The sequence below is a fragment of the Tyto alba genome, unplaced genomic scaffold (assembly GCF_018691265.1).
Source record: "Tyto alba isolate M040663 unplaced genomic scaffold, T.alba_DEE_v4.0 Super-Scaffold_2, whole genome shotgun sequence".
NCBI lineage: Eukaryota > Metazoa > Chordata > Aves > Strigiformes > Tytonidae > Tyto > Tyto alba.
In genome coordinates this window covers 86,112,114-86,136,520 of record NW_024881282.1, presented here as the reverse complement: position 1 = coordinate 86,136,520, position 24,407 = coordinate 86,112,114, and the positions used below count along the sequence as shown (strand labels likewise).

Genomic DNA, 24,407 nt, shown 5'->3' with positions numbered 1-24,407 from the left:
TCCAGCCCAGCATCCCTATCCCCACTGGGACTCCCTCAACCCAGCACCTCAAACCTCATCATGACTTTCCCAAGCTGGCACCTCAGTTCCCACCAGGACTGCAGATCTTCATCCCCATCTCCATCCCCATTTGCATCTGCAGCTGCATCTCCATCCCCACCTCTGTCCTTATCTCCATCCCTATCTCTGACCCCGTCCTCATCTCCATTCCCATCTCCACCCCTCTCTTCACCTCCATCCCCATCTCCATTCCTATCCCCCAACTCTGTTTCCATCTTCATCCTCCATCCCTGTCCCTGTTCTCAGCTCCACCTCCATCTCCAACCCCATCTCCATCCCTATCCCCATCATCCCTGTCCCCACGCCTGTTCCTGTTTCCATCCCTGTCCCCATCAATATCCCCATCCCCATCTATGTTCCCAGCCCCATCTCCATCCCCATCCCCATTTCTATCTCCATCCCCATCTCTATTTCTGTCCCCATCCTGATCTCCATCTCCATTCCCATCTCCATCCCTGTCCCCAACTCCATCCCCATTTCTGTCCCCATCCTGATCTCCATCCCCATCTCCGTCCCCGTCCCGGTCCCCATCTCCACCCCCGTCCCCATCCCCATCTCGATCCCCATTTCTGTCCCCATCCTGACCTCCATCTCCATCCCTATCCCCAACCCCATTTCCCCTCCATCTCCATTCCCATCTCCATCCCTATCCCCAACCCCATTCCCATCCCCATCCCCGTCCCCATCCCTAACTCCATCTTCATCTTCCTCCCCCTCCCCATCCCCATCCCCGTCCCCATCCCTAACTCCATCTTCATCTTCATCTTCATCTTCCTCCCCCTCCCCATCCCCACCCCCGTCCCCATCCCTAACTCCATCTTCATCTTCATCTTCCTCCCCCTCCCCATCCCTATCCCCGTCCCCATCCCTAACTCCATCTTCATCTTCCTCCCCCTCCCCATCCCCATCCCCATCCCTAACTCCATCTTCATCTTCATCTTCATCTTCCTCCCCCTCCCCATCCTCATCCCCGTCCCCATCCCTAACTCCATCTTCATCTTCATCTTCCTCCCCCTCCCCATCCCTATCCCCGTCCCCATCCCTAACTCCATCTTCATCTTCCTCCCCCTCCCCATCCCCATCCCCATCCCCATCCCTAACTCCATCTTCATCTTCATCTTCCTCCCCCTCCCCATCCCCCATCCCCATCCCCGTCCCCATCCCTAACTCCATCTTCACCTTCATCTTCATCTTCCTCCCCCTCCCCATCCCCATCCCCATCCCCGCCGGCCCCACCCCCGCCCCGCCCGCCCCCGGCCGTGGCCGCCCCCGGCGGGCGGGCAGTGGCTGCTCGGGGCCTCCTTTGCGCGCAGCGGGGTCGCTCCGCGCCCCTCCGCTCCCCTCCGCGCCCCTCCGCGCCCGCCATGGCCGCTCCCCGCCCGGCGCGCGGCTGCGGCAGCGGCGCGTTGCTGGGCCGCTTCGGCGTGTTGCTGCAGGCGCTGCTGGCCCTCTGCGCCTTCAGCACCCTCATGCGTAAGTACCGCGGGATGCTCGCCGGGGCCAGCAGCCCCCCGGCCCCGCCGGGCTGGCCCGTGGGGACCGGCGTTCCCTTCGCCGGGCTCCGGCCAGCGCTGCTCGGGGCTGGGGGGGCGGGGGGGGGCAGGTTTGGGTACCCGCTTTTCTATTTCTAACGGGCCCCGAGTTTTGCTTTTTCGACCTGGAGGATTTAAGGCTGCGGCAGTTTGTGGCTATCGCTGGGCTGAGCCGGCAGCTAAGGCGCCCGGCGGTTGCTTGTTCTCAAAACTCCTCAAAACTCTTGTTCTCAAAACTCTTGTTCTCAAAACTCTCATTCTCAAAACTCCTCAAAACTCTTGTTCTCAAAACTCTTGTTCTCAGCCTTAATCTGATGGGAGCGAAGCGCCGCGGGTTTGCAGCTATAATCTGTTAGCGTGGGCTCCACTTGTATGAGCGATTACTCAGTCACTTAGAAAATTTTAATGAAGCGTGAAAACGAGTGGTGTAACCTGATGATTTGCGAGGAAGAAGCTAACAAAAATAGGACTAGTGTCAGATACGATGCTGGCTGATTAGAGTAATAGTGCCCTTAATTGCATTGTGAGGTTGTTTTGCTTAACTTTGCTTGAACTGTAAAGCTTTAGGGCTTCAGAGGCTGGGGAAGGAGGTTACTGAGAGAAATGTGTTTCGCCGATTACTGTAAACGGGTGATAGTGGAAGACAGCAGCTGAGTAGTGAGAGAAGGTGGGGAGCACTAATACTGAAAGTCCCGAGAAAATTTAGAGTTGTTCTGTGCTGCAGCTGCATTTCACTCACAGCAACGTGTGCGTCGTTCTGCTTTTGGGTTAAGTCATTTAACACAAGTTGAATAACGTGCCAGAACTTGATCTATTTTCCTTGTTTAAAAGCCTGTGGTCATGGTGAACTAAAACTATCAAGTTTTCTGGCTAAGTAGCTGAAGATTTTGAGGCTTGCTTGTCCTGCTCTGCCTTATGGAAACCACTTTCAAAGGCTCCAGTGCTGTGGTTAACACCAGGCTGCCAGGGAAAACTGCAACAAGTTCTTCCTGTGATAACTGATAGTTTTTTTCCAGCTGGAGTAGCCCAGTTGCAACGCTTCACTGTTTGTGTTTCACCAACCATTGACAGGAAGAATAGATTAATTTTGTGTATCTGTTCCCCTTAGTGATGTGCACGTATGGGTTAATGGTCCCATAAACTCTATGGGGGTGTCCCATAAAATCAAGGACATCAGTTAATCATATCAAAATACTTCCGTGGATGAAGGCTACAGAACCCCTGCTCGCAAATCAACCCTGAGCTAACTGTTGTCCTCCCCCTGGTGCAAGGGCTAATATTTCCTTGCATGTTAACAACCTCTGGATTAACGAGGAGAAACCGAAAGCTGATCCTTTGCGGTTTCATTGTGAATCTGCTCGGTGACTAAAGCTGTGAAGGAAACTGCTGGCTGGGCCCCCAAAAGCAGATGTGTTTACAGCCTTGGGCTCTCAACTGCAGCACCTCCTCCGGGCTGATGGTCCCTAATTCACCGCAGCTGTTTGTGCCCCACTCACACCCTCCCAGCTGGAGGCTTTCTCAGATCTGCTGTTGGGGCTGTTTGTATGCAGACTTCTAACCCCAGATGGTTGTAGCGGGCTTACCGATGACTTTAGGTTTAGCAGTAACTGGCTTTGAAGCAGCTTTTGGGCTATTCACGTGGCCACTTCAGTTGGCAGCCTGCTGGGGAGGAAAAGGTTCCAGCAGCTGGGAGGTATGGGGACCTCTTGAGCTGGTGGTGATGCGTGTGCAGAGTCAGAAAAAAAAAAAAAAAAGGCTCCTGGGAACCTTGATTTGCATCCTCACTTCATCCAGCCCATCATCAAGTTGGGCAGTCCCAGCTGGATGACCACCTCATCTAGATCTTGGGATACTTCTGTCATTGGAGTCGACATCAGCACTTCTTTGGTACTTCTTCCTCCAGTGCCGTGACCATTCCTGGGTGTGTATTTCTGTCGTTTGTATGTCTGGGATATCTGCTTCAATGGGATGTTGTAGGCCAGCTGGCTTGGTTTTACAGATCAAAAAGTGGAAATTTGGTTCCTGTCTGAACGCAAGCTGATGCCTTTTGCATTTCTTCTATGTGAAAGTACCAGTTCAGCTCAGCTATAGGAGTACCTGAATGTGAATAGGTGAGATTTCCAAATTGTGCAGATACTGTTCAGAGCACTTGAAAACACCTAGAGGAACTCAGACTAACAATAATGTGGTGTCATGCAAAGTTTTGCAGGTGTGTGTGCCATGGGATGGCCTCACAGATTATATACATCCACAATACGGGTCCAAAATATGGCCCATTGCAGGAAGGATAAGTTTATATGTTATTAACAGAAGAGTTCGTGTCCTCGAATTTCTGTCGCTTGAGGCTATGGAAGGACTGTCTCCTGCCAACCTGAAGGAGAACCCAACGGAGGAGGAAGTCAGTCTTGCATGATTGTCTGAATTGATGCCCTGTGTCCAGTGCGTATCGGGGTTGTAGGGAGCACGGCTTGTCTGCAATTCTGGAAGAGAATATAGTGGCAAAATGAGGCTGTCATCTATGGTTTCAAGTTTTGTTGCAACAACCCACTAAGTTTCTTGAAGCCAGTTTAGCCTGTTGCAAAGGCTACCAAAAAAAGTCAATTGAGAGCAAAAATTCGTGGTCAGCAGAGGGAATACTTGTTTCCCTGTGATGGGATGAGTGGGATGGTTGCTCCCCATTGCTGTGGGGTACATGAACTGGGTCCTTCATGTTATGAAAACAAGACCCAGAAATAAACGATGGCCAGCCTTGGTAGGGAATTGGGCAGGCTGTTTAGTGTGGTTATATTAGTCTGGCTAACTATCATGAGCAACAGGGATGAGAGGGCTCCTTTGAGCCTACAAACACTCTGTTGCTTTTCCCACAAGAAGGTCTGTAAGGTTGTAGTCAAGTCTAATTCCAGTATGGTCCAGGGCTTGCTCAGGTTGCAACTCTGCCCGTTTGGTAATCAAATGAAAATGAGTAGTTGTCCTTCCCACCTGCCTGCCGTGGCTTTGGAGACACTTTGGTTATAAGGACACTTGCTACAAGAACTAAGACACAAACGCTTGAAAGAAGAGGCAGTAAAGCCTAGCAGCTGCATGTGTGTGTGGCAATCCAGTTTTCTGTGCAAGAACTTGCCCTGAGGGAGGTCATGTCGTGGAGGAGTGTGGATAATTGTGCAACCCCATCTGAAGTAGTTTTTAATGCTCTGCCTTGATCATCACTCAGCTGAGTGGTGAAAGCATGTTGCAGTTATCTCAGCTGCAGATGCTGAGTGTGATTTGGGGGTTGAGTCTCTGCAGTTGCTGCTGTTTAAAACCTTTTTTAAGGAAGGGTTTGTAGACTAGGGAAACTTCACCAGGTTTGCAACCTGGACAGCAAAACCCTTTGAAATGGGAAATCTTGTATAGAAATTTTAACTGTAGCAGCCCTTGTGGATTAACTGGAGTGCAAGATAAATGAATTTTGGTAGCTAAAGGATCTTTTTCTCCACTGTGAATGGAAAAAGCTATCCTTGGAGCTGGTATACTTGTTTTCTACCCCACCACAAACAGCGTGGAGGACATCTAAGAACATTTATTTGGCTTCCTGAAAGTCTCTTGGCAGTCCTCTGAGCTTCTGAATGAGGTTTATTAGCACTTGTGCTTCAGGTGTCAAAATAGACTTAGCTCTTACAGAGTTCATACAGCTAGGCAGGGAGAGCTGGACTGCGCTCCATAGCCCTGTTTGCACAGTGAAACCTGGTTTTCAGCTTGACTTTTTGAAAATGTGTTGATCCTGCTTAATGTGACAGCAATGTCCCATTATCTCTTCTTGCACATCACTGGTGGATTCATTCTTCCAGCACATCTTGCCTTAAGCTTAGTCTAAGAAGGCAGAGCTGTTTCTAATAGGGATCCTGGTGCTGGCCCCCCAGGCAGGGCTTGGTGATGGAGGGGTGCCTTTAGCAAGCAGGGTGATGTTTTCTACTCTGGTCCAAGTAGTTTGTCCTGAGGCAGGACCACAGAATAGAAGTTTTCCAGACTGTAAAAGAAGCGGTGGCTCTTGACTGGTGGAAAATCTCTGGTAAAGCATAGAAGTACCACCCCATTGCTGGTGTTTTCCTGGTCCCCGTGGACTTACCAGCTGACCTCCCAGTGCATTTTTCTCCAGGTTGATGGGCAACTGGTTAGTGAAAATGGGGAAACAGTACCCTACTGTATAGAAGCGTCTGGACTTTGAGAGGGACCAGCAGAACCTGTGGTATTCGCCTCCATCAGATAAATCAAACCTAAGCAACCTTTCATGACTTTTTAGTAGGCCCTGTAGTGATAGGACAAAGGGTAATGGTTTTAAACTAAAGGAAGGTAGATTCAGCCTAGGTATAATGAATGCATTTTTTACAATGAGGGTGGTGAGACACTGGCCCAGGGTGCCCAGAGAGGCTGTAGATGCCCCTGCCCTGGAGGGGCTCAAGGCCAGGTTGGACAGGACTTTGAGCAACCGGGTTTAGTGGAAGGTGTCCCTGCTCACTGCACAGGGTTGGACTAGGTGGTTTTTAAAGGTCCCTTCCAACCCAAACCATTCTATGATCCTCCCCCAGTGCTAAATTCAGTCTTGTTACTATAATAGTTTGAATTGCAGCACTGTTTCTGTTCTTCAAAATTATCCCGAGTGATTTCTGTGTGGTGTTTTGCCTTTTTACCCTGAAAATCTCTTGTAAGGGTGGGTGGAAGTACGAGTGCATTGTCAGGAAAGAGAAGTAGTAAATGATAGATCACTTGATCTGTCCAGACTTCCATTCTGGTTTGAAATAAATTTGCCCAGGACACGAAAGCACTACAGGCTTACCGTGCCCAAGACAGGCTCTGCTGACTTTGCTTCCTCTAATGCAAATGCATAACTGTGTTTGCTTTTGATTATTCAAACACATCTGTATTTAAATGGGAACTTCTCTACTGCAGATGCTTTTCCCTCTGGCAGAAAACGAAACCACAAAGGTTAACCGTGTCTGGAGGTGTGAAGCATGGGGCTTAGCAGACTCTAGTAGCCAATTTACTTGTAGGCTTGTGGGTTAAGCAAAAAGCTACATATGGCAGGACTCTCAAGACATTTTTCTTCTGCTTCAATACATCTGAAAACTGACTGAACTAGAAAATGCATGTTGCGCTTTGTAAACTGGAAGGTCTGGGCAGCACTTGTTGTGCTTCGTTAAGCCGCACACTGCTTTCTACAAAGCTTTTGAATTTCAGCTGTTGATTACGTTGACCTCTTCTTGGAAGTCACCTTTTGAACAGCTAAGCCGAGCAGTGAAAGCTGCATGCTAAGTGAGGACTGAGGTTCCTGGTTTCTGAAAGAACAAATGGGTTGGGTGAGCAGAGAAATGGGCGGGCAAACTAGAACTGCACGGAAAGTTACCTAACCCAAGGCCTGGAAAGCACCTTGCTGAGTTGGTTCTGCAACATGTGGGGAAGAGTTGATAAGTGACTTGTAACTCTGTACAAGAAACTTTACAGGGAAACTAGTCTTCTGTAATTAAGAGATGGAGCAAGTAAAGCTTTAAGTAGGAGTGTGTTAAATTTCCAGCTGGTTTTTAACAGCTTTCTGAGAAAACTGCATGGCAGATAGACTTTAATGATAACTACCAGCCCAGCTGCATCGCTTCATTCTTCAGGTGCTGTTCTCTTAATGATCTCCGATTTTATGGTCTTAAGATACAGCATTCCCTGTTTAAAACCAATTTTTCAAGGGACTGACTGAAATGTAGTGATGCTGTATATGGAGAGAGTCACTACTGCCTCCCCAAGGACAAAGTTAAATAAAACACTGCATTTGAGCTGGAGCCCAGCTCCAGTCTAGGTCTCCTGTAAGACCTACTGTGTCATCACATACCATGTCCTGTTCTCAGTGTGCAAAGCATGATTCGTGCTTGTTGTCTCAAAGCTATGGTTTATGACAGTCTGGCACTTGGCTATAATGACAGCTGTAAAAATCCACGTAGAAATAAGACGCACAGGGTAGACCTTAAAACTGAGAACTGTGCCAAAGGACTGTGTGGCCTTCATTTGGGCAGTCAGGGTCCCCAGATGGATGAATGCTCCAGCTGAGGCTCTTGATATGTCTCTGCAGGGTGGACGATGGGAAGGTGGTGCTGCTCTGGGTTCCAGAGCTTCCCCTGCACTAGACCTGCGGATGACTCTGGATTTGTATGGGGAATAGAAATAGAAGGGCTAAACAATGTCAGCAACTACACAAGAAAGGGGAGAAGAGCAGCAGTTAGGTGAGATCTCAGGGAGGAAAGATGTTTAAGTATTTTAATTTTTTGTTGTTAGGAAAAAGCAGAACTCTTCTTCTCGTGGTCTACCTGCTTCAGCCTGGGAGCTCCAATGTACAGTGCCATCAGGACTTTGCATAAGGCCATTGCTCCAGCAGCAGCTTCTGAGTGTCTGCTGTCTGTGCGTGCTCCTCTTTCAAGTAAAAGCACTTTAGCTCAGAATAAACTCTTATTTTCTGAAGGATGCTGCGGAATAGCCCAGCAATAGCTGGATATCTTCAGTAGGAGCTAGTTCAGTCTATATGCTTCCTTGCTGCCTCATGTCTTGCAGATAGAGATAACCTAGAACATATCTTCTATCTCTATTCCTTCCTTAAAGTATCCCCACTGCCAGTTTTACTCCAGATGCTTATGCTCTTGAAGCATTGCTACGAGGATATTTGAGAGGGAATGACTAAATATACCTAGTGCAGACTAGAGCATGTAAGTCAGTAGCAATCTCTCCTTAAACCACTGATAGGACTTTTGCTGCTCCCTGAACTGATGGAGGGTACATGTTTTGAGCCTTTCCAGCTCCGGCGTGCATTTCTCACAAGCAGCATGTTGGCTGCTCTCTGCAAACAGTGGCTGCTGCTTCCTCCCATTGTGTCTCGGGTCGAGCTGTCTGAGTTAGCTGCGTGCTCAGGCTAAGAATAGTGCAGACCCCTGGGTTTTGGCCTCTGTATCCTGCATGTTGGCTTCTTTCCTGCCTGGGGCTTGGAAAAAGCCTGGGAAAGGGTGTGTCCTTGAAAATAGGTTGAAATGTGTTTATTGGAGACTATACTGCCTATAAATAACACAGAGGTTGGGCAGGGGAAGAGCTTCTGTTTCCTCCCTGGTACAGTAGCTCTCAGTCTTCTTCTGCAAAGGCCAGAAATAAAGTCCTGACCCTCATGCTAGTGTGATGTTGCCCCAGAGATGGGCTCCCTGGCTTTACAGTAGGCAATTTGGCTACTCTTAAAAGCAGGTGACAGCAAAAAGGCAATGAATGCCCACAGCTGGTTATTTCTGATGAACCATTCACTATTTTAAGTGTATTAATGCTGCAGTGCTTTCTCCAAGTTCTTCTAATATCAGGTTCACTTTCAGTATTTGCCCTTTGGGGCCTGCCGCTGAGCTCGGTGGGGTAAGGCTTGCACCTCCTGTAAATAAAGTCCTAAAAGCTTTGTCTGTCTGAGTTGACTTCTCCTTTCCAAACCTCAACTTTTTTTATAAATCTTATCTGTAGTCAACCAAAGGATTCAAGGAGATGGTCATATTCTCAGCCAATCATTCCTAAGCTTCCGCTAGGGAAATAAGTTTCCCCCTTTAATTTTGTAGAAATCTGACTCAGTAGTTCTAGTTTGCTACTAGCTGCAGCTAGTTTCTACTGCAGCTAATTCTGCCTGGATTAAGGTTTTTATGTCCAAAGGGGGTAAAAGGCACCTGTGCTAATGCACATATCTGCAGCAGAGCTGTGTGAATGCAGTGTAGGGTCAGTGGAGGCTGTTTCATGTGGGAATGATCCACCATACACGGGGTGAGGAAAAGCACGAGTGAATTGTGTGGTTGGTGCTGTGCTTGTCTTAATTGATTAAAATAATCAGGGAATTTGTTTAAAAACAAAAGTAGACTGTGAGGCAGCATTGTTGCAGACTTGGGTAACTTTGAGGAACTATATGTCTAGGGCAGGCAAAGCTGTCTTCTTTCCACTGCATCGAGAGAAAACCATAATGTCTACCTCTTATGACTCTAGGAAAAAAAGAAGTGAGGATAGCTGTCATCGAACTTGTATCTTCTAGTTGTCTGCCTGTTTACAGGTCTATAATGAAAGAGTCTACTCCCAAACACCTTTTTTTTTTTTTTTTTTTTTACATTTCACAGGTTCTTATTCAGATGTCCAACCTCCATCCAGCTTGGTGGTCCTGAGGGAAGTGCAAGTGTGTATGATCTTTATTGTCCTTGCCTGAAGAGGAAGGGCCTGGGAATATTTTGTTTCCCGCCCTGCCCTTTCTCAGCCATGAGCAGGGTCTGTCTCTCAAATTGTCACTCATCTTCCTTCCCTTTTGGTTTAACTTTGTGGCTTTTTGTCTGTAGTAACTGGAGCCAAGTTGGAGGAGAATGGTAACTTAAAAGGCCTGCAACTCAAGAAGGCAGGCTGTCCTCTCGGTGGTGCTTTGCTCCTGTTTAATGGGCTAGACCTGGGTCCCCCTTCTCCTGACTCTCCTAGGGAGTGTCTTCTACCTGTCTGGCCTTTTTCTGGGATGCTTTGAACCACATGGCAAGTCTAAATGGTCACACAGCACTTCACCTCCACGCTGCAGCACGGCTGTGTGCCTCAAAGCAGCCTGTATGCTTCAGGTTGGGACTCCATGAGACTTCCCTTTGTTCTTGAGGACCGTCTTTGAAGCCTTTCTGAAGGAAATCCATTTCTATAGTGTGAACTATTTTATTGTTGACGTCTACCTACTTTACTGTTGATTGAAATTTAAATGGAATAATTCAGGGTCGGATTGAAATAGGTTCAGTGCAAGGTTGGGTCCTGCAGGAAGAATCTGGACAAGCAGACTCTGTCTTCCTCTGTTTAGCAGCTTGTTTTTTCATGATTCTTTCTGTATCATCCTGCTCTGTTACAAGGACCTTCAGCCACAAACGTGGTATGTTCAGCTTTATTTCATCCAACATCTCCTATCATTCTGTGGTGTCTCTGCAGCAGCAGCACGCACTGCTGGGTGGTTTTGTGCTGTCAGGGGTATTTGACTTGACACAACTTCCAAATTTGATGCTTTTCAGAACACTAATAGCTCTGCTCAGTGAGGAAAGGGGCAACTCAGTGGGCCATCAACACTAGCTAGGACTCCTTAAACATGCTGCAAACATCCAGACTTCACACCATCAGTGGAAATGTGAATTGAGGCTGATTTCTCAGGCTTCCCCACTTGCAGTTAACCTTGGAGCAGTTGTTCCCACCCTGAATTCAGCTCTGGGGTTCATTGCTGCTTTTAGACTTCAAAGATCTGGCTGAAAATTTGCCTGTGCTTCTACTGGTGTTTTCTTTCCCCTAGAAAGATTGGAGGGGAGTGGTTGGAACTAAAGGTACATGTGAATTTTACTTGCTTCATATGTTACTAGGACTAGTTTCCTGTTTCGTGAGGATGTGAAGAGGCATGAAGTGAGATTAGGAGTCCTTACTGTGTGTGTATAGCATGCTTGCAGAGACTTAAAAAGCAGTGACTAGCCTGTGGGCCCATGAGGAGCAACTGCATGCCAAAAAGAGGGGCAACTTGTTCTTTCCTGGCCTGTGGTGTGATCCAGACTGCTGCCCTCACTAGGCTTGCAGGTATCTGGTAGTTTGAGAAGATCACTTGGCTATAGAGCTGTGCAGGAATGTTGCTTCCTTGCAAAAGCCAGCTCACTTTACAAATGGATAAAGATGAGAAGGAAATCAGGGTTAAAACAATCATTGCTGCAGCTGGTAGCCCTATTGGAAAGACCTGTTCTGTTCTGGTATGGACCCAGTACACGCTAGTCTCATTTTTAATCCAGTTGGATGGGGGTTCTCTCCCATTTTGTGCATCTCTGTGTGCATTAAACTAATTTTTTAATTGGTTAGAGGTGCTAGAAATTAAATATCACATATTTCTTGTTTACTTGGTGTGTGAATAAGCACGTACAACTTTTGTTAAAATAAATCTTAAGGGTGGACTGATCTGTTTGAGTGATGGTGGCAAACCCATGCCTACAGCCAGTGTAAAACTGAGTTGTTCCCGGTCAGTGGAGACATGTTTTGAGAACAACAAAGGAGGCTTCAGCCTTTTTCCAGCCCCAGCCAGCTAAGCTGGTGGCTGTGCATGCCATGGCTTGGCTCTCTGCAGAGGTTGGGAGAGGGACACTTTGCTGTTGCTGCTCAGCCCATTGCTCTAGAGCACTACTGTGTTCCCATAACACAAAAGAAGCAGTGGTGCTTCAAAGAGGACTTCAGCAGCTCCATGAGTTTTCAAAGACCTGGTGCTACTTTTATGTGGATTTAGCATCACCCGTGACCTCTGGGTCACAGCTACCAAACAACTCTGTTGCTTCTTTAAGCTCTGATAATTTTGGCTCAATTTCTGGTTTAATTTGGAGACAGCCTGCTGGAGCTCTGCACAGTAAATGCCCTATTAAGCAGTTAATTATTTCTCTATAATACTAGCTTTTATCTTTAATACAACAGTTTTACTGTCTCTGATAATTACACAGTCTCGGATAACTCTCTTAAATCTAATGAGGCATGACAAGCTGTGTTCAACAAGGCACCACACCATTAACTTCTTACCTCTTACTTGTCATCTTATCACACTGAATTACAGTATTTCTAGCCTGAGTGGCTGTGGATACATAACATGTCACTTTTCATTAAGACAATAATGAAAATCATCCCTGGTGTTCTTGCAGTCAGGCTAGTGGTCAGCTGCCTGGGCTGGTGGCCTGCAGACCCTTCCAACAGCTTCTCTGCAGCATCATGCTCTTTGCCTCATGACCTGAGCGAGCTTATTAGGTTCAGTTTAAATACTTCTGGCCACTCAAAAAGCTCGGTTGGTCCATGGGTCTCTTGCTTGTGAAATGCAAATGACGCTTTGAAGGACATCAGTGATGATAGACCTTTTTTGTGCCAGTGGAAGTCATTGCTGCAGGGTTATCTTGTGGTGGGATTTGGCTGGATATGGGAAAACAGGCATTTTTTTCTGGGCAGGGATAGGACACAAACTACTGCAGCAGTGCCTGGTGTAACTTGACATGACTGCTGCTTCGTTACTCACTAATGGCAATAGTGGATCAGGTCATGGGTATGGTGGTTTTCTGTGGATTTGGGAGTGGCACAGAAAATCCTGTACGTGCCTGACCGAAGCCCTGGGGTTAAGGGGATTGTCTTTTCATACATTGCCCTGTCACCTTGCCAGTAAAAGTAGTACATTTCTGAAATGTCAAGTCTCCTGGCCGGGGAAGTTCCTGCATCCTTCCAGGCTGGACCAGGAGGGCATTTCCCAGGGTGTGAGCCCAGGCTTGGGGCAGATGGTAGGGCTTCAGCTGGCAGGCTGAGTGCTCAGCTACAGCTGGACTGAACAGATCTGCTAATTACTGCCTAGATGCTGAACACCAAAGAGCCCTTTATTTGGTAATCAGCTGTGTCCAGCCAATGTTTTGGTGCTTCTGCCCAGCCCTTACTGAGCCTCTTGCTTTTGGAGGTGCGTTTGCCTTCTGGTGCATGGAGCCTGTATAAGTTATGCTGGTAAAACTGTGTATTTCCCCATCAAGCAGGGGAGGAAAAAGTTTCGTTTCAGGTTATAACCTGAGTCGTTCAGATTCCCTGTGGGTATTTTGTGGAATGCCCATGGGATCAGCTACTGTGGCGTGTCTGGATTAGATCAGTTCCTGGCTCTGAAAGGGCAGTTTTTACTTGGACAGAAGCTGTTAGCTTCTCCGCAGTTTCATTAACTGCAAAACCAACCGGCGGGTGGAGTGTAAATCTGGAAAGAGAGCTGGATACCGCCCTGTGTTTAAAGTTGTGCTGGCTTTGTCAGCAGTGTTAGTGATCTAAAATGGACCAGAGGCATCAATCGTGCCCAGTTCCTTCCCACAGGCAGTAAGTAAACTCATGTCTATAAAAGTGCATTTCCTTACCCCGCTGGAGCAGGCAGAAGCATGCGGCTCTGATGCCCCCGCTGTCATCTGTGGCACTCTGGGTCCCTGTCTTCATGTCCCAAAGTTATCCTGGGAAGTGTCCTCATGGGCCAAGAACTGTCAGCAGTGAAAAAAGTCCCTTTGCTGATTGTAAATTTGAAGGCAGTGGCTGGTTACCTGTAGCTGGGGGCGGGGATGAAGAAAGAATTGCTGTGACAAGTGGGATGGTGTGCGTCTGTTCTGGCTTTTGGTTGCTTTTAGAAGGAGCAGAGTAGGCTAACAGGGCTTCCAAGGGTGAAGACTTAGTGATGCTAAAATAGATTAATTGCTGGTCTGTTTGGGCTTCTGCAGTCTGAGTACTCTTCAGTATTCATGGCAGTGATCTGCCTGGTGTCAGGCACAGCTGGGATGTATAGAAGGATTTGGTGATTAATGCTTACAATATGTTCTCTTGAGGTGGTTTCTCGGGGTTATACGTTGCCTGTTGATTCAGCCTCATCCATCCTGTTGCTTTCAGGCTCGTGGTTTCGCTAGATGGCACCACCAAGCAGCCACTCTGCTCGCATCCCAGGCTGGACTGTCAGGAGTTAGAGAGGATGCACTGAATTTTTTTTTTTTTTTTTTTTTTTTCCATTTCCCTGGGGGGTGGGGGGAAGAGACAAAAAGAGTGGCAGCTCATTATTTTTAACTCTAAATCATGTTCAAGCTGGCAGCATGTTTGGGAACTGATTGTGGCAGATTTAACCTGATGTCCACCTTTAGCTTGTTATGAGGAAAGTGGTTCCAGCAGCTGAGGCAAGGTCAGGGGATCTGCACCCTCTGTGTCTGCTTGAGGTTTGGAGGCAGGGTGCTTGGTGCCACAGCTGCAGTGATGATGTCTCTATCTGTAGCTGTTAGACACTTTACCTCAAAGCAAGACAGTGCCACTGAATGCCCTTTACTTTTGTGTTTGTTTTGTTGGTTTTTTGTTTGTTTGTTTGTTTGTTTAGATTTATTCATTAGGAAAAAAATATAGTGGAAAAACCTCTTCCAAGTCATCTTGTTCCAGAGCATTGTTGCCTGTGGGAATTAAAGGGAGAAGAGTTGGCTTGGGAGCTGGTACTTTCTAAAATGTGCTCCTAGATGGAGGGACAGCAAAACAGTCAAGAATGACTTTTGCATGGGATGTGGTATTTTGTACTTTTCCGTTAGCAGCTTTTATTTGTGCATGTAAAAGCTGGTTGATCCAATGGAGAGCATCACATCTGTGACAAACTAACTGAAACCCTTTGAGATGTTTCTGCAATGCTCAGACCCCACTCTGAGCAAAACTAGATAAAAATTTAACTTGCTGTTTTCTCCAAGTAGTAACTAGAGAAAGCTCAGAGCAGCAACTGAAGTAGATACCACTGGAGGACTCCTCTAAGGAGGACAGGCATGAAGGAGCAAGCTCCTCTGTGGCCAGAGGGACTTCATTTAAAGAATCACAGAATGGTTTGGGTTGGAAGGAACCTTTAAAGGTCATCTAGTTCAACTCCCCAGTGATGAGCAGGGACATCTTCACCTAGATCAGATTGCTTAGAGCCACATCTAACCTGGCCTTGAATGAATGTTTTCAAGGAAGGAAGAGTTGCTTCAAATATCTTTATTTCAGGGCATGTGGTTGGTGGTACTGAAGCCATGTGTCTCAGACTACTGCTCCGCAGTGGTAGCCAGTGGGCATGCAAAATATTGTGTAATGGAATAATGTTTTAATACTAGCTGGTGCAAGCTTGGAGCCATGCCAGCTCACAGGGTTTTGGAGGTTGGCACACACTCAGTATACTAATTGTAGGTACCTTTATGCTGGAAATGTGTGCAAGGTCCTGCTTTCTTGAAGGTCTTCTGGTCCTGGTATCTACAAGGAGATGGTTTTATTGCACTGCAATGACTCAAAAGCTTATGGACTCGTGGGCCATATAATTTCACTGTCACTACCCTAATTTCCATTTGCCTGGAAGAATTATTAGGGCTGGGTAGGTAGCGGTGAATCCTCCCTAGCTTTCCTTAGGTCACTTCCCATGGCATGAAAATGCTGCGGCTGAAGGATGCCAGAAGCACACACCTACCTCAAATACCTCTACTGTTCATCCTTCTGACCTGTGTGTGCAAACATTGTCTCTGGTTAGTTTGGACCCAGGTCCTTCGACTTTGCTCAGTTACAATACTGGCAAAATGCTGAGGGTCCTCCAGATCCTTTTGACTGCTTTTGCATTGAAGATTGGTACAGAGTGCACACGTGTATTGGTTCAGCTCTGCTGGTTTATGTAACCTCTCTAATTTTCTTTGCAGTAAAAAGATTTAAGGAACCAAAGGAAGAGAGGCGTCCCTGGAGGATATGGTGAGATTTTGGAGCTTGAAAAGACCGTGTATATGTAATATTATTTTATCCTATACTAACAGTCTTCTAGGCCGTCTGAATATCCTGCACAGTAGTTAGTCATTAAATTAAATGCTCTGCTGCCACTTCCCGGGGAAACCTCCATGAAGTACCTGGTGTTCCCTAGAAGTAAAATTCCCTGCCTACCTCTTCCAGAAAAACTTGTTTTTACTGTAGGTGACTGAACGGAGTGACTGTGGTCCCCTCCAATTTTCTGACATACCCGCACATGGGCTGTCTCCCAGACAGGGACAAGTTTTGTTCTTAGGTTTGGATTAATCACTTTGGTGTCCCCTGATCCTGCTCAGGCATAGACCGGGCACCAGGTTTAACTATGTGTTGATGTAAGGTATCTGGTTATTGCTGTTGGCTTTGGACAACTCTACAGAGCATCTTTGTGTTGTAGGATTTACGGGCTGCCAAGGGGTGGGCACGTGGTTGAGATCAGCATATGGTCAGGCTGGCTTGGCAGCATGGAGCAACCAGCCTATGTTAGTGATAAAAGCCTGTCAGTCTCCTCTGTTTGGTTCTTCCTCTAAAATAATTTGGGAATTCAACACCTTCCCTGCTTCTACTGCTGGTTGGGGAAACTGAGGCTGGGCTGGACACTGGAGGGTGAATTGCCCTTTGCAGGCTAAAATTCAGCAGCAGATCTGCAAGGCTGAGTTGCTGTGTGCTGAAGTGGTATCTGTTTTTTTTAAGTATTTGGAGTTGGTCAAACTGCACCTTTTCACTATGTACAACTTCTTGAGCATCAGGAATGCATCTTGGAGGAAAGCAGACCCCCATGCAGGGCCTTATTTGTGTGACTGCTGGGCTGCTGGTGCTCCAGGGCACAGATCTTTGTCTTTTTTCTCCAGGTTTTATGATACCTCCAAGCAAGCAATAGGTGCCCTCTTCATCCACTTTGCCAATATTTTTCTGTCAGATCTCACTGAAGAGGACCCTTGCTCTCTGTAAGTACTCAAGGTTCTTGCATTCATGCCCCTACATCTGTAAAAGGAAGAAGCAAGTCTGTTGGAAAATGTCATACGTGGTGGAAAGTGATCCATTTGAAGCACTACATGGGGATAAACCATGCTGAGCTTATTTTCAGGGTCTGGGTTGTCTTCTGGTCTTTGCACTTTGCTGGTCTGATGGAGATGAAGTAGTACAGGCATGCTTTCCTGATGATTAAAAGCACCTTGAAGTGTACTGGCAAAAAGCTGCAGTAAATAATGCAGTGGTGTCCCATGCAATTTCAACTGTTAGATGTGTCATTTGTTTGCACCCCAGACTTTGCAATTTGGCTGGTCTCAGAGCCAAATGAGAATGCTTTCCTAACTGTATGGGTAAAGACCTTTGTCCAACGTAAGGTTTTTTGGGGATATTCAGTTTCACTTACCACATGTATTCCCACGTCTGGGGGGGATTTCTAAGCCAGACTTTGGACTTAATGTGGAAGAGCCACCTTTACTTCAGACGAAACCACTTTGCAGCTACAAACTTTGTTTCAGAATTAACTTTATCCTGTTTTGAGAAACTCGCCGAGTCTTCAAAATGCTGCTGAAAACCTTCTGGCCCATCTGCTTTTTATGTACTAAAGTGCTGCACGTTGATACGCTTCTTTAAACAAGCACAAGCTTGGCTGGAGCTAAATATAACCTCTAAAATGATTTATTGTTGTTTGAAAAACAGACACTGTTTTAAAATAAACCCTTTCGTGCTTATGCTGTGCCATTATTTTTTTTTTTTTTTTTAATGTGTGTTTTACATTTCCCTGTGCTGCTTGGCTTGTCATCCTGAACCAGGCAGCTTAAAACTCTACAGCCCCATCCCTGGGCTTTGAGGCTCATACACTGTGTCCTGCCCAGGATCAGAGTCTCATGTTTGTATTGGAGTACTCTGATTTCAGCAGCTGGAAACTGTAATAAGTTAGTCTGAGCCTTTGGATGTAGAAAAATTTAATATCGTGTTTTCAAAGTGATTATCAAAAGCAGATTGTTATTTTCAGTGTCTTTATTCAGAGGCAGTGTCAAGTTCTGGAGAAGGAAATGTTCATTCCCATTGCTCTTTTGGTATTTTCCAAAATGGTATATCCCATTGGTATTTTCTTCATGCTGTAGAAATCTGGCTTAATCTAGCAGAAAATATTCCAGTAATGGAAAACGGGCCAGAAAACACAGTCTAAATGATATTTATTTTTTTCTCTGGAATTCATTAAAATACCAAGCCCTGGATTAGAGTTTGGACCCTGCGATCCCCAGAAGGTCCCTGCAGTTCTCCTGCCTCTGGCGCTCTGTCCAGTAAGGCTTAAACATCCAAAGCTGCAGAGCAAACCTGTCGAGCCCAAATCTCCCGGTGTAGGGATGGGTTCAGCTCCTGGATCTGCAGTGGGGACCCTGAACTGAAGGCGTTGGGGACCCCAGGACACTTGCTGTTGAGCCAGGGCTCATCTCTCCTAAGACCTTCTGCCTCTCCGTCTGTGTCTCAGCTCGTAGGAGGCTCTTGCAGCTACTCAGTAAAATGGACTTTTTGCCCGTTCTGCTGCATGGTTTGCAGAGCAGCTGTGGTGTCCAAGAAGCTTCCATTTTCTTGTATGAAATTCCAGAAATGTTTGGTTCTGTTTCCCAGAAATTTGGGATTTCATCCTAATAAGAACAATGGGTGCTGCAAATGGAAAGCCTCATTTTTTGGGGTAACTCTTAATCAAGGCTAACCAAGGAAGTATTTAATGCTCTCTGAATAAATGAGAAATGCCATAGAGTTGGTGGAGCCCACTCCCTTCTCTGTTGAGCAGGCTTTTAAGCTAAGAAATTGCTGGTAAGGCTATAGGAAAGTCCACTAAAAGAAAAAAGGAAGTGAGGTTGGACTATTAAGTGGGAATTTTTAAATCTTGGGGATTTTTTTATGGATTCCCATATTGAAATAAAAGAGTTTTGAATAGGACTTAAGAACACAACTGAAACCTGAATTTTCCTCTGCTCTTAGCTACCTTATTAATTTCATCCTTGATGCCACGCTGGGGATGCTGCTGATCTGGCTTGGCGTGAAAGTTGTCTCCTGGATTGTGCAGCGTAAGAAGTGCACGTACCTGGTCTTTGGAGAATATGGTAGGTGTCAACCGCTCTGCACGAGGGTGGCTTGTTTGTTCCCAGCTATGAAGGGGGAGAAGAAAGGGGCAGAAATTACAGTTTGGGGACAAAACATGCGAGCGGCCTGATTCTGTTATCCCTTCTCCAGGGAGCTTATCCCAGTAGTAGTGATCAGTGTGTTTAATTGCTGGGGCATAGTAAGTCACATGTAACTCCCTGCCTGCTGCCTTGCCAAGCATGTTTGAGCACAGCGGACTGATGATGAAAGGCTGAACATTTCCTTGGGTGGACAATATACCTCATGATGTCCAGAGGATAAATTAAGATGTTTGGATGTGGTGGTGGTGACTTTTGCGGGCTGCTTTTAGGGATTTTTTTCTTCCTAGCCTCTCAGTTCAAAACATGGAGATTTTTTTGTATTTGCCTTGAGCTGTAGTAGGCATCAACAGGATACAGCCTGTCCCCAAAACTGAGTTCTTGATTGACTTGTGGGGTTTGAGGGGAGGGTGTTGAAGCCTGAGTGGTTTGGTTTTTTTTTTGGGGGGTGGGAAGAATTAAGTATGTTCAAATCTAGTCTGTCTCTTCTTCCAATTCCTGCCTTGAAATGGAGAAAAAGTTTCAAAAAAAATCCTTTCTCAGCCAGCCCCACTAGAGGGTAGCACTTCTCTTCAGAAAGAGCAGAGCCAGCTTCCAGGAGAGCAGCGCTGCTCCATGGCTGCAGGGAAAGGAAGAATTAACTCTTTGCCTATTTTTACATTATTATCTAATGTAAAGACAAATTCAGTCTTTATAAAATACATCCTGGTCATACCAATCACGTTCCCGCCTTTAAGACCTTAATCATTAAGTCTATTCTGGAGGTAGTCTCGCTCCTTTGTATTTTTAGTAGCTGGTGAAACTTGGACCAAACTAGAATTAGTGTGTAGACCCCACTGACTTGTGAGCTCTTACCCAGGCTCATGTTCAGCATGTGTAAATGGGTTTAAATGGGTCATGGCACACGATGAAGGGGATGGTTGGGTTTGTGAGACAGCAGAAGCAGCTACAGACTACGAATATGATGACAACAGAGGGGTTAAAATGATGGGACGTGGCAGGGTTGGCTCTCATCAAACCTGAGAGGGGCTTTAAAGGCTGCAGTGGTGTTCAGAGCAGGTTCAGCATCCTAACAGCATGCATTTGGTGGGAACTACCTTTTTTTCCCAGATGGCTCTTTCTGAAAGAGCTGAGGAGCCAAACCCGGAGCGCTAAAGTCATTCAGATGAGACAACAGAGGAATCCAGGTATTTTTGGTTCGGGGTCTGGCTTTTTTTCCCCTTCTGAGCAACAAGGACTTGAATCCCAATTTCAGGCATCTCAGGGTACAGCTTCAGCTTCACGTGCCACCTCTGCAGTTGAGCAGAAGCAAGAAAGTGTTAGAGTGTATTGACACCTTGCTTTAACCTTGCAGAGCAGTAATGAACTTACATTGAGCTGTGGCTGGCCCCTCACGAAGGCTGGCGTAGGCTGCAGAAACAGTCCACTCCTCTGAGGAAATCTTGCTTTCGTTGTTAATAATAATAATAAATTAAAAAAAAAAAACAAGTTTCTGCTGTTGCTTGAATTTAGCTTTAGAACTGGGGATTAAATATCTCATCCACCCAGCACTGCTCTTGGTGCAGGTCTCTGGCCAGAGTGACGACAATGGAAAAGTGGCATGTCCAATGCAATCCTGCTGTAGGGCTAGGGAAGGAAAACACTGCTGTCCTCATCGTGGGTGTTGGTAACTTCCAAAACAGTTTGGAACATGCTGGTAAACTTTGTACAGTTTGATACACGCTCCAGAAATATGATTCATTTTCTGGTCTAATTGCTGTACCAGACTTTCTGTTGCTTTCCTTAATTCTCCTGAGGAGCAAAAGTGTCTCTTGCAGTCCTGCAGAGGAAGAAGAGCACAGAAGACCCAAATCCATTTTTCAGACAGTGGTGAATGCCATTACTCCAACCACCAGGAAAGAACAGTTGTGTCTTTTTCCTGTAGAGCCAGTACACATCTACCTGCATGGTCTTTGAGGAAAAAATAACGTTGCAAATGCTTCCTTTCCGACCCTCCAACTCTTGGTTGCCTCCCTGCAAGTGATACAGACCACTGCTGTTACCCCCTGTTCGGGGCTCCAGCAGTCCCTTCTGCTCCGCTCTTGGTACGCCTGTCTCCACAGCCCCGAGGTGGTTCTCCCTGTGTGACTGCAAGAGCTGCATTAATGGAGAAGCAAAGACAACGGGAAACATCTAAATCTGTGCTGTTATTTTAAGCATCCAGCTGTCCAGAACTGTTTAGAAAAATCAATTGCTTTCGTATTTCTATAAACCCAGAGGCGGCTGTTCTGAGATCAGCCCCTCTTGTGCCTGAGCTCTTAGCCAAAGACTGCTGCAGCCAGGAATGACCTGGTTTTTAACTAGTGGAGAGTCAAAGGCTCCCATATGCTTACGTTCCTCCATCTTTTCCCAGCAGCTCTTGATTACTCTTTGGACTGTCTCTAAGCACAGGAAGCTGCTCTTTAAAAGGCTGATGTATCTTCTGAAGATGCTTGGCTTCTGAGTCCGAAGATTGGAGAGGTTTATTCTTCATCTTGGTTCAAGTAGGATTTGGAGAATGATCGTTGCCTTACAGATACTCAAAGCTATCAAATTCTACAAGTACTCTGTGCACCATTGCCCTAGCAGGGTAGCCGCAAGCCATGTCTATAGGTGCTCTATAGGGGACTTCTACAGGTAGGAGAGCAAAGCAGAGTTCAAGCTTCACAGGACTTTGGAGGTGGATACCCAAGGTCTTGGAGGTGCTGCTGGGCCTCTACAGACTGAGCGAGGGAGATGCTGGCTGGAGTCAGAATGTGCAGATGAAGCCTTTCAGCTTCATCCTGAGACTGTCTTCAACTTCACAGTGTTCAGCTTCGTGCTCCAACTCTGAACTGCTCTAGCCCTCCTCTCCCTCCCCCATTCCCATGACAGTAAGCAGCTCCCTACAGGGAACCTCTGGATGGATCCACTGTCCTGGCATTGTAGTTGTGTCTAATAACTCTAAAGTATTACTTTAAAAATACTGGAGTATTCCTTTTAGGTAAGCAAACTCTATGAATTTGCATTAAGAGACGGTTTCTGCAACGTGCAAGTACAAAGCTGAAGAGAAGCATTAAGAAATGATGGGGAGAAAGAGAGAGGGTGTTCTTGCTTGAAAGTGCCTCTCTGGATGCCCATCTAGGTGCTGACTTGTGTGTGACTCTGGTTGCGATCACTGACTAGTTTAAGCTTCATGCTTTGTGCCTGTTCACTGTCTGGAAATGGAAAGGCATGTTGCTTGGAGGCCTTTCATGTCTGTTTAGTGGCCTGTTGAACTCTGCTGGTCAAATTTAGTTATAGGAGAATATGCGCTGTGCCAGCTGCTGAGTTTAACTGAGGACCTGTGTAGGCTGCTTTTGGCCTTGTTGTGATGTTGTACAAAATTTCCATAACAAATATTCCCATGGCCTGAGGCAGCCAAGGGAGCTGGCTGCTAATGCTTGAGGAAATGCTGCTGAGAATAGCTCTAACCTGAGGGGCTGTCCTGTCCTTAGCAAGCTTGATCTTTCTACCTCCAGGACCAGGGAGGAAAAAATGAGAGGACTGAGGATCATCCTCAAATGGTGAAGTGTGTGGTCAAGTCCCTTGCTCTGAGCAGAGGTGCAATTCTTTGAACCTTCCTGGGCCTGGCTGATAGCAGCAGTGTTTACTCCAGTGCAATGGCAGTATCTCCAGGGACTGAAGAGCCAGAGCAGTGGTGTGACACTGCAAACGGGACTGACTGCAGCTGTACACTCTCTTGTAGTCCAGATGCAGAACATGCCAGAGAGGGTTTGGTATGTCCACTGGACTCATCTGGCTGCTCTGGTGCCAGATTGTCCTGCCCATAACTAGTGCAATTGTTGGTCAGCTCCCAATCTCTGAAATCCTGTTCTTACCCTCAAACTGAGCATTTATGTGCAATTCAGATGCTTTCCCGCTATGTCTTACCCTCTGTACTTGGCACTGATAGATTCCTTGGTTTTGGAGGTACTGAGTATCTCTTAAGAGGTTTTTATTGACTTTTTCTATCCCCACCATGTCACCCAGTGCATATTTCAGTGCTTTAAAATATTTGCTTTTCCTCAACTCTGCTGAACCCTCTGCTCTGGCTGTGGTTAAGCTCTTTTTTCTTCTTACCTGCTTAGTGCACACGCAGTCCTCAAAAGACCGTAAATAAAGCTGTCTGGCAGTAGCACGTGGGCTGTGCTGGCAGCTTGGTACCTTAGTCAGGATTAAAACTAATCCAGTTGTATGGTAACAATTCAAGCTTTTGCTCTGTGAACATTTGGGCTCCCACGCACAAGCGGAATAAGAGATGTGTGTTTTGGAGGTTGCTGCAGATACCAGTGGTCCTAGATCTGCACCAAGGAGGTGTTGCTGATAGTGGGGACCACCAGCAATGCTGCTGGAGGAGAACAGTCTAAATGCAGCGTGTGTGTCCTTCAGGGTGAAGGAGGATATTTATTTCTATCAGGGTGGGAGATGGCTCTAAGAAAAATTAAGCAAAAGGTGTTCGTTAAGCTGAGAGGTGGGTGGTAGAGTCCCTGTGTAGAGCCGAGGTGTCCTGGGTCATCTGCCAACTAGGACTAGGGACAAGAAACTGGAAGTGTTCAAAGAGGGCACAGTGCATGTAATTTCCTAACAGGTGTGATGTGGAGGCTGCAAAGATCCTTTGTACTTGCTCCCCCCCTCTTCTACAAGGGAAGGGAAGTTCTGAACACAGCAGAGGAGGGCATTTATTTTATTTTTCTTTTAGCCTTCAGATAGCAGATTGTTTTTTGCTGGCGGGCAATCTTGTGTAGCAGAAACATCCCTGTTACATTTATGTAATGGAAACGCTTGATACAAGAAGAATCCCCTCCCATCCATGGAGCAGGGCACCTCTGCATGGCAGATGGTCTATTGAAGACATTAAATTTCATCTGAGGATGTCTCTGATGATCTTGCCGTAGGAAGCCAGCACCTAAATGCGGTGCGTGGTTAGCTGGGATCAGCTCAAGATTCCCAGCCTTGCTTCCAAGCTGCGGAAGGAGGAGATGTGGCCAATGTCTTACGGGCTTGTCCGGGGACCACACCAAAGGCTCCCTCTTACCTGGTGAGATGCCAGCTGATGGTGACTTGTATGTTACTGCTGTTAGTCAACGTTAGATGAATTGGTGGTGAATGAGAATTGGATGATGGCTGTTGGAGGTGGATCAATGGTCCTTGGATGACTTCAAACCCGCTGAGATAAGGAGCAGCCAGCTGAGCTCCCCGGTGAAGAGGAAATGAGCCACTGTCTCTCTATAGCTGAAGTCACTTTTGCAGCCATGTGGGCCATGCTGCTGTTTCATTTTCATCTTTGTCCCGA

The 24,407-nt window shown here is 46.6% G+C and overlaps 1 protein-coding gene across 1 annotated transcript in view; it reads left to right on the top strand.

The window, feature by feature from the left end:
• The first annotated feature begins 1,335 nt into the window (after positions 1-1,335).
• Positions 1,336-24,407, top strand: part of LOC104363739 (store-operated calcium entry regulator STIMATE) — a 36,510-nt gene continuing 13,438 nt past the window's right edge. The window contains exons 1-4 of the mRNA XM_032995767.2: positions 1,336-1,533; positions 15,818-15,866; positions 16,766-16,861; positions 18,876-18,997. Coding sequence (XP_032851658.2) covers positions 1,425-1,533; positions 15,818-15,866; positions 16,766-16,861; positions 18,876-18,997 — 376 coding nt within the window. The 5' untranslated portion in view covers positions 1,336-1,424. The remainder of the gene's footprint in view (positions 1,534-15,817; positions 15,867-16,765; positions 16,862-18,875; positions 18,998-24,407) is intronic.